A 10,392-nucleotide genomic window follows, 5' to 3' on the forward strand; every position below is an offset into this window, starting at 1 on the left:
AGGCTAATTTTTTTTTATTTAGCTATATACATGTGTCAAATTAACAATAGATTTTACACATTAAATTTATTTGAGAATGGATTCATGTTAAAAATTTAAAAGACTGACATGATAATTAAAAAAAATGAGAGGGACTAAATTGACAAAATTTAAATCTGAGGGACTAAATTAATGACTGCAACAAACTTAAAGAATTAAAAGTTATATTATCCCAAATATAAAATTACAACCTCCAAAATCTTTAAAATAATAATGATGATAATAAGATCAAAAGTTTGTGACTGCAAGAAATTAGTGGCGTGATCAGAGAGAAATGTTCCTTAATCATGTTAAATGACAAGGACAACGTGGGAGCCAGTGATTGGTTTCTTATGGACCAGTTCGTTGTTGGAACAGTACTAGGCTGCTAGCTAACCGTACGCGTCCCACCAAATAATTCCTAATACACATACACATATTTATTTAATTAATAATAATCCTTGTGCTCTCCGTCAATGTCCAAGTTTATATTGTCCTTGGCTTCTCAGAAGCAAGCAACCGCCATATAGAACGCACAGAGAAGAAGAAAGAAGAAGAAGAAAAAGAAGAAGAAGCAGCAGCCATCTTCATCATGTGCTGCTCTGAAGACTGTAGATGCAGGCCTCTAGGGTTTCTGCTAGGCCTTCCCTTTGCCTTCTTATCTCTCCTTCTCTCTCTTATTGGTGTAGTTATCTGGATCGTTGGGTAAGTATCTCTGGTTTTTCGATGATTCCTAAGCAAGCAAGTGAGTGTCGTTGGAATATTTCAAAACATCATTAGTAAGATTATGGATTAATGTTTTTCGCAGGTTGATATTATCATGTATATGCCCATGTTGTCTGTGTGTGACCATCATTATTGAGTTCGCTCTCGCTCTTATCAAGGCTCCAATATTGGTCATGGAGTGGTTTATCTCCAAGATTCCATGTTAGACATTTGGTGCAACTATGGCTCGATTACAGTCAAGGTATTAAAAATTTTGAATTGGTTATTGAATCATTCAAGGCACTGTTTTATAATTAAACTTGGTCGCAAACAAAACATTTCATTGAATGATTTATTAGTATAGCCAATTAAATTGACTCAATTTTTAATACTATGACTATAATCAAGAGTGTTCAAAGGGCATTGTATAGCTGAATTTTCATTTATATATTGTTTTTGTCCTAATTTTGTTGGATTGTTTTGTCCTAATTTTGTTGGATTGCTTTCATGTAGTCCACCTTAATTTTGATGTTGCGTTTAGTGATTTCTCTCGTTCGTTATACTTTATGACTTTTCACCTTTCCGTGAATGTAATTTAATTCCTTTTTTTTTTGTCGTTTAATTATATTGCTTGTCGCCATAAGAAAGGAGTTAGAGGGAGCCTATGAAACCAACAATTTTTTTGAGAGAATGACCAATAAATCTCAAGATGGTCAATTAATTCAACTTGAATCTCAAGTGTAAAATTTCATAAATTTACAAGGTGGTTATCAATTTTATAATTTTATTATGATGAATTTGCAATTTGTGTTTCAAATTTTAATAGGAAAAAAATTATTTATTTTTCAATCATATTAAAATTTAAAAAATAAGTTGTAAATTTATTACAACAAAATTATAAAATTGAGAGCTAAACTTGCAAATTCATGGAATTTGACACTTGAAATTTAAATTAAATTAATTAGTCGTTTTGGTACCTCTCAATTATTCTCCCCAATTTTTTTTTGCTGGAAAACAAATACAATTTTTTTAATAATGTACGTATATTGTTGTCATTATTTAACCATATCTCCATATCATTTAATTTCATTTTAATATGTGTATATATATATATATATATATATTTCAGAGATTTTGCGTAGGAGACATAACGTTTGGTGGAATCACGGAACCGTTTTCTTTAATTTCTTGTATTTTTAAATTGCCGTCCTGATTGAGGAGGCTGTAGAGACTATTATTGAATATTGATGAGAAAATTACATTAAAACATCATAAAAATTCATCGTTCATGTCACTAAAAGGCAACAGTTACTAAGATATCATTTGGGAAAAAATCCATCATTTTCATTTTTCTTTTTCCTTTTATACCTTTTTCTTTCTTTAATTAAGTTTTAGTCCTTTAATTAATATAACTATGATTTATATGGCCTTTATAATAAACGTCACACTCATATAGTTCCCATACATAATATTTCCAATTTTTTTATTTTTATTTTTATTTTTATTTTGCGTGAGTTCCGGTATGCCAAGTCTTTAATCTAAAATAATCTAGTCAGCAGTTTACAGAGTATATCTTTAAAAGCATGTTTGGCTGACCACTTGCCACAACGCTTTAGAAGGAATTTATCGGATATTATTATTTGAATGAACTACAGCAAAGTTGGTTGGCCAAGAAAAATTAAACCGAAGCTAATGAAGAACGTCCTAACAATGATTTTTTTAAAATGATTTTCCAGACCAATAAAAGTAGTTAATCCACCCAAAACAAATCCACTAATGGGCGTCAAATAATTTTTTACCGCACGTGACTAATGTCCCACGACTTAACGCGCCATCGTTTGCAGTATACGTATCTCCTTACCTCTCTGCTTTTAAAACAAAAAAAAAAAAAGGTGAGTTTAAATTTGGAACCACGTAAAAATGTTTATATATGACACTTGTATTTAAAAATGAGATTTAAATTAACACCATTGTAAAAAAAAAAATCAAGTACTTATTAATTGGATTAGCCTTCATCATTTGTTTCTTCCCGTCTTTATTATGACTAATAATTATAATTTATTTTTCTTATATTCATTTTTTAATGGCTTCCTGTTATTTCCTTTCGAATTATATATTCTTGGACATATCCATAGGAAGCCAATTTTATTTATTTCTGCACAATGTGATTGTGAGGTCTCCGGTAGATTTTTTTTCCCCACTGACGCTCCTATTGATATTATTAATGTAATGTAATCTTCCCAAAAAAGGCGACAAAACATTACATGAATAATTGAATAAATGTATTTGTTTAAAAATATATCATCTTATTTTCTAAATCAAAAAGGTTTTATTGTAATCTTAAAAAAAATCTTATTTTAAGTCATAACATTGGTTGCTTACTTGTAAGATTTGACCAAGTCGGTATAATTTATTTAAAATTTTATTATTGGTAAGCAAATTATTACAAACAAACTATTAGCATTAGCTGTTATTTGCTTCATAAAAAAAAGTGAGTTTTAGTTGTTCTTGATAAATGGGAGACTTTTTGAGCCCAACCCAAACTTGATCTCCTTTAAAAAAGGCCACAGTATAACTAACAAGGGTCCTGAAGAAATATTGATAAAATCAAAGTCATTTTCATATCCTTCTCCAATTTAAAAACTAATACCACGAAAAGGGGGAAAAAACACACGGCCTGTTTGGCAATATGCCTGGGAATTATTTTCTATTCTACAGAATAAAAAATAAAAAAAATTATTTGGTAATATTTTGTAAAAAGTGTTTTAAAAAATAAAAAAATAAAATATTATTTTGGAGAATAAAAAAATAGAAACATATTTTTGATGTTTTGAGATTATTGTTTTGAAAAATAAGAGATAATAAAAAATACTTATTTTTATTATTTTTTTATTTTCAGAACATGTTCTATAAAATATCAGTTTTCAAAAATAAAATAAAAATAGTTTCAAACAAGCATATAGATTTTGTATTTCTTCCCTCCCTCTCTCTCTATTATTGTTTTAACACTGAAGGGTGCCTGATTCAATTAATTAAAAAAACTAAATTAGCTTATTTTAGAATTTTGAGTTCAAGTCCTGAGATCTACTATCACATTAAATAAATATTTCAAAGGTATTTCAAGATATCCAAGAGGCTATATTGATAATAACAATTTTATATAATAGCAGTTCATATTAGTTTGGGAAAGTGGAGTGGTAATGTCTCCATATTTTTTAAGACATCGGGTGATAGAATTAAAAAAAAATCATTTTCTTTTGACCAACCAAACATACAACTTCACATAACAAGAGCACGTTCAACCTAATCATATATAGGCCAACAAAGTAGAAATCTTTTGAATACATATATTTGAGCAAATTACTCAGAAACCCATTAAATAATAATAAAGTCCTAACCGCAAGGTCGAAACTTGGTCCTTTGACGAGGGAAAAAAAAAAATGTGCTATCGGTGGATACGATGGATGCATGGAATTCAAAAAGAGGCTTCAAAAGGTTTACAAACGAGGATTTTCAAGTCAAATTTGTAATATACATATATTTATATATATATAATAACAACGAGAAAAGAAGAGATCAAGACAAAGAAAAGAACACGTACCTCTTCAATTATTAATTTCTTTTTTGTTGTGCATTAACTATTTGTTTCTTGTTTGATTGTTCCATTTTCGCCCATTAAATAGTATGTTTACTATGAGTAGTGGTTTGTACTGGGGTATTGTATGCGTAATCCTTTCTGATAACTTTTTATGGTTCTCTCATTTAAAGAAAAAAAAAAAAAACTCAATGTGGTTCTTTTTGTGTGTTGACAAAACTTGAGTTTCGACTAATTATGTGTAATGATTTGATGGTTTTCTAGAGATGAATCATGAACCTAAAAGACGACATTGCGAACATGTTAAAATTAAAAAAAAAATGCAATGAAAAGGAAGTGTTTTAAACATATAAGTAATAAGAATTGAAATATAAAATGATAATAAAAAGGGTAAAATTGAAATTAATATTCTCTTTTAACATTTCTCTATATATATTGATTTGTTTATAAACATCGTCTTGAATTTTAAATATTTAAAAACTATTAATTATCACCTTTAAAATTTATTTCCTTTTTTATTCGTATCCACTAGAAATGTATATATATGAGGCGCAATTTTAATATATTTTGTTTTTAGATGAATAAGAGCATGAATCATGATAGATGATTCCGTTTGACATGGTTTTTTTTTTCAATTAATGATATTAAAAATTAAAATTAATTCAAGGATATAAATATAATTAAGTCATAAAATATGCAAACAGATGACTGAACATTTTTAAAGTGTAAAGGGAAATTTATATATAAGCATATAAACTTAACAGTTCATTTATATTTTCGGAGCCATACTTTAAAATTTTGATTCATGCACTTGCCTGATATTAATAATAAAAATTGATTGGTCAACAAATTGTTTATTAATGTTGTCTGCAACAGTGTTTCACACTTCTATTACATATTAGATATTACATAAAAAATCGATAGGTCAAAAATTTCCTTTTTTTTTTTAATAAAAGACAAATGTATCTACTATCTCTAGATTTTTTCTTTTTTTCCATTATTACTTTTTGGTTTTTTTTTTTTGTCATACCATATTACCCCTGCCTCTGCCTATAGTTCAAGCATGTATGTCGGAGTGAATAAACAACGCCGTTAACTCGACAGGAAACCGAAATGAAATGATTATGGAAACTCTTAAAGTTTATTCCTTAAATATCAAAAGAAAAATATTCATTCCTAAAAATATTTTTGTTAATTTTTCTTGTTCTTTCAATTGGATCTCAAATTCAAATCGTCCGAGATTGAACTGCAACTCAACACTCTCTAATTTAACTGTCATTCTCAATTTCTTCAAATTTCTTTCAATTTTATCTTAAAATAGGTCTAGTGCCGTTATGTGTGTCTACTACACATACACGCCCCAATAATTGAAAGGAAAAAAATATATCTAGGAAATTTACTTGAAAATTATTAAGATAGGCCAGGTATAAGGGTGATATGTGTTTCTACACTCATCCACACACATTTTAAAATTAGTTATATTATAATGTTAATTTTTGGAAATAACAATTTAAATCAACCTAATTGTTAGACCATATATTTGAAAAAAAAAATTACATCTAAATTTTTCATAACTCCATTAAACATCATGACATCCATTGAAAACTTAATAAAGTGACAGCTAAAATAATTGCTGTTTTACTATACTCGAATATCCAGAGATATTGTAATATTTAATTATCTTGTGGAGAACCTAAATGTGATTCTTCCTATATTTTTTTTACTGTAAAATTGGAAATAAAACGTTCAAATTAGATTTGATCCTTTGGATTTGGGAGGTTAGTAAAATATTATTTCAGATTTCGCATAAAATTCACATTATAACTTTAAATTTGATACGCATTTCTTAAAATATTTGTAATTTGTAATATGTAATTTTTTAATCTTATTTCTATATATAAGAAGTTTAATATCAAGTGATGTTATTAAGTTGCTGATAACATTCACCCCAAAAGAATTGCTAATAACAGATGGAATTATATTCATTATATTTTATAAAATTGATAGCTAAAACAGTATACGCTTTGAATAAACAATTATAAACTTAATTAATCCGCAGCATTAAAAAACGAATTATTGATATAATGTGATTGCCAAGCATGATCCAAACGTTTTTCAATGATCGATTTGGTGATTTTAACAATTAAAAGCAAAAGGGAATTAAAAATATTTTAAAGATTGAATATAAAATTAATCAACATCAACAATCAAAATAATTTTTAATGGGTTAATCTGTAATTTGAATTCTAAGTTATAGATTCAGCGAGAATTTGAATCCTAAATTTATATTTAGTAAGAGAGAGGGGGGAGAAAAAGGGAAAGTAAAATTTGAGAAAATGCCTATTAATTTTTTAAAAAGTGAGATTTGATTGTAATTTTTTTTAAAGGAAAGTAGGAGGGGAAAGGAGAGTAAAATTTAAAAAAAAATGACATATTAAGTCTCTTTTTTTTTAAAGCAATAAACGTTTGATTTAATTTAACGATGATAATAAAATTATTTTAAATTTAATTATTTAAAATTTAAAATATATAAAATATGAGTTTATAGCTATAATTAACTGTTTAAATTGTAAACTAATAATTTTTTTATTAAACTTTTTGGCATGCGTGATTCAGATAGGGGAGCATAGAGTAGCATTGCGGTGGTCCAAAAAGAAAAAGGAGAATTGAAAAGTGCAAGCTTGAAAAACTTTATTTATTTAATTATTATTTAAAACTTTCAAAACCAGCGTCGCCAAAGTCACTAGTTTTGGTTTTTCAAAGCAAATTTTTCTTCTTTACCAGTAACTTAATAATTAAACCATTCATCATTCACAAATAGAGATATAATTATTTCCTTACTTTTAAACAGTATATGATTGTTTCCTTACTTTATTGCATTTCTTTAATTTTTAGTATTTTTTCCAAAAGGAAAAAGTTTAAATACGATCCCCTCCCAAAAGGATAAGTGACATCAGTTTGTCAATTAGGTAGCTAAATGGCCTGTCTTCAACAAAAATTAAAAAAAAAACAGAATTAATGTAATATTCAACTTCATATAGTGTAGCGTGTTGTGAATGATCACACCACGGAAAAAAGTTTCAGAATTCATCGATCTGTAAGGGATTATTCTAATTTCATAAGTGATTTTAAACTTAAACCCTAAAAATGTTATAGGCATTAAAACTTGGTGGTATATTTCATCGTGAGCTAAAAAGATCTGTCAATACACAATTTAGATTAGTTTAACTTCTATTAAATCTTCTCATTAGATTTGGATAGAGAAAATCATACCAAAGTCCCATAGAACAAATTTAATTATTAAAAGATTCTATAAAATATATAAAATATTCTTAAATTTCAAATCCTATGTATTTACTATTAGGCAAGGAAAATAATAATTTGGTAAAGAAAAATGATAACTTCATATTAAAATTCATACTCAAGTTATCATTTTTCTTGTCAAGTTTTAAATGCACAAAATATGAAAATTGTGAGTATTTTATATATTTTATGAAAGTTCTTAATCTATGTTGTGAAACTTAGCTGTGATTTTCCTATTTAGATACCGGCACGCCAGCAATAAAAGAAAAATTGTGATTTCCATGGACGCGCGAGTTTGCTTATTGAATATATATAATACTTAAAAATAAAAAAAGCTCGAATATTCTGTTCCCTTCTTTGAAAAAGATTCGCTCCCCTTCTGTAAAACATTACAAAATTCTCTTGCAGCTAGCAATTATCCTTTATTCTTATTTGTTTTTCTTAAAGTACCGAGCAGGTTTTGGGGCTTCGATTAATCCATCAACCCAGCTGACTAGGAGGTCATATGGATATAAAACATTCCTAACAATAATTTATTGGAAGAATAATAATAAAATTAAAATCTCTCTGAAATATGATAATTTAGTATCTCGAAATGTCATAATTTTACCAAACTCTTTAAAGACTTTTCTGTCATTAATAAATCTATATAAATAATCAAATTGTCATTATTGAAAATAAAATAATTCATAAGTTTTATTTAAATAATCACAACTTTTTTATATTCATAATAATGCAACAATAAATTACAACTTCACATGTTAAATTTCTGATTTATCACTGCATTATTGTGAATATAAGAAGGAAAGTTGTGATTATTTAAACAAAACTTGTGATTCATTTTATTTTTAACAATGACAATTTAGTTATTTATATAAATTCATTAATGATAGAAAAGTTTTTAGAAATTTTGGTAAAATTATGATATTTTGAGAGATTAAATTATCATTTATATATTTTAGAAGAATTGTATTGTCATTTTTCCTAATTTATTTTGTATACAATACTCAAAATTGAGATTTTACTTTAAAGTTTTAGAGAAATAAGAACTAGACATCTGAACTAATTACTTGGTCCATTCAAATTTATTGTATCAAACCATATATGGAATTGTGAGTCATACATAATCTGCAAAAAAAAAAAAAAGAGCTGTGCATGTATTATAGAAATTAAGCATTTAAACTGAGTTGTATTATATAAATAGTGTCACTTCGCTAAATATTGAATATTAATTAGCCATCCTTCTTGGGCATGGAAAACCCAAAAAGAAAAGGAAAAAGAAAAAAAAAAAGAATAAAAGAAAACCCTTCTTAAGTGAACCATTGCCAAACTCTCCAATAGTATGTTTAGATTAATAAAGATTTAAATTTATATTAAATTTTTTATTTAAATATATACAAAATTATAGATTTTCATTTATTATTACTTTTTATTTGTAATTTCAACTTTTTTGCACACCCCAGTCGTGTGAAATTTTGGTTACATCAACCTTTCATGTTTAATTTGTATTTTTAATATTGATGCTTCTATTACTCTTATATTTTATCATATCTCTCATTAATTAAAAAATATAGGTAAATTTATCATTTTTAATTTTTATTTTTGTTTTTAATCTCAACTCATCTCACTTTTTTATTTAAAATTTTTTAAATTATCAAAATAAAATATTTTAAATACATGAATTTTAAGTTTTAAATGTGAGATTTGAATTGGAGAAGGATTTTTAAATCTAAAAATTCCCACAAAAATTATAAAACCAAAACTTATTCTTTTATTAATTTAAATTAATGATAACTGTTACAAGGATATTTTTCATTTTTCATAACATTTATTATCCTACAAAAAATTGCAACCTGATAAAAATGACACATTTCTTTAGAGCCAAAAGTATCCCTGTCGAAGACTAATTCCGCTCTGAACACAAATGACATATATTTAAATAAATAATAAATAAGTACAAACATATAATTTGGTTTTTTATATTGGTCATGTTGATTATATCTCAACCCATAAAGTTATGTGTTTTTCTACTATAACAAAAATTATAAAAAAATAATTTTTACGACTTGCTTGTAACGGACTGATAGTCAAAATTGCAACATCTATAAAAATTGACCTGTCTCTACCCCCAAAAATGGACTTTTCATAAGCTTTCCTGACAACTTGTTATTTTTTAATTTAATGTATTGAAGTTAGTCAAATGATTAATCGAATTGGAATATATAAATTTTGTACAATTAATTATCTAGTATCAAGTACTAATATTTCAAATTGAAAAATTTTCAAGTTCAAATATAGATTAATTATTTCAAAAAAAAAATTTAAAGTCATTTTTACTTCTCAACTATTCATTCAACAGTATTTATTATTTTAAACTTACATGTAATGTGATTTTCTCTTTCAATTTAAAAATGATATATTGACCATGCTAAAAAAATTAATTTTAATCATTAATTGACTTAAAAAATTATAGAAACAAATTTCTCTAAATTCAACATTTTTAACTTTTGTTATTAACGACCTTCGACTTAAGTTTTAAACAATTACGTTTTTTGTTATTTGGTTAGCTTTAAAAAAGTACTTTTTTAAAAAAAATTGTTTCAGTTAAATCCTTAGATACTTCATGGTATTATCCTATTTCGTGGTGTTCTTTTGTCATTTGTATATTTTGATTGGATTGATTTATCATTCTCCCTACATGGGTCTATAAATATAAGTCCCATGTTTACAACTTTTAAAGTAGCTTTAGCCTTCAATATTATATATGAGAC

At 26.2% G+C, this 10,392-nt stretch overlaps 1 protein-coding gene across 2 annotated transcripts; it reads left to right on the forward strand.

Moving 5' to 3' along the window:
• Positions 1-508: 508 nt before the first annotated feature.
• LOC129284828 (signaling peptide TAXIMIN 1-like) lies at positions 509-2,033 on the forward strand. 2 transcript variants are annotated; one of them, XM_054920314.1, is made up of 3 exons: positions 509-723; positions 827-985; positions 1,853-2,033. In XM_054920314.1, the coding sequence occupies exons 1-2, from the start codon at positions 611-613 to the stop codon at positions 948-950; spliced, it is 237 nt and encodes a 78-aa protein (XP_054776289.1). In that variant the 5' UTR covers positions 509-610; the 3' UTR covers positions 951-985; positions 1,853-2,033. The 2 variants fall into 2 exon arrangements, with proteins under 2 accessions (XP_054776289.1, XP_054776288.1); XM_054920313.1 differs by lacking the exon at positions 1,853-2,033 and having other exon boundaries at positions 827-1,779.
• The last annotated feature ends 8,359 nt before the right edge of the window (positions 2,034-10,392 follow it).

The sequence above is a fragment of the Prosopis cineraria genome, unplaced genomic scaffold (genome assembly GCF_029017545.1).
Source record: "Prosopis cineraria cultivar Desert tree isolate PC_DT_omini unplaced genomic scaffold, ASM2901754v1 PC11, whole genome shotgun sequence".
NCBI lineage: Eukaryota > Viridiplantae > Streptophyta > Magnoliopsida > Fabales > Fabaceae > Prosopis > Prosopis cineraria.

What these genes read in the sequence shown, in the direction of transcription:
- LOC129284828 (XM_054920314.1), top strand. Translation starts at nt 611, where the DNA reads ATGTGCTGCTCTGAAGACTGTAGATGCAGGCCTCTAGGGTTTCTGCTA. An exon ending in GTAGTTATCTGGATCGTTGG is followed by an intron (nt 724 to 826) that starts GTAAGTATCTCT and finishes TGTTTTTCGCAG; the next exon opens with GTTGATATTATCATGTATAT.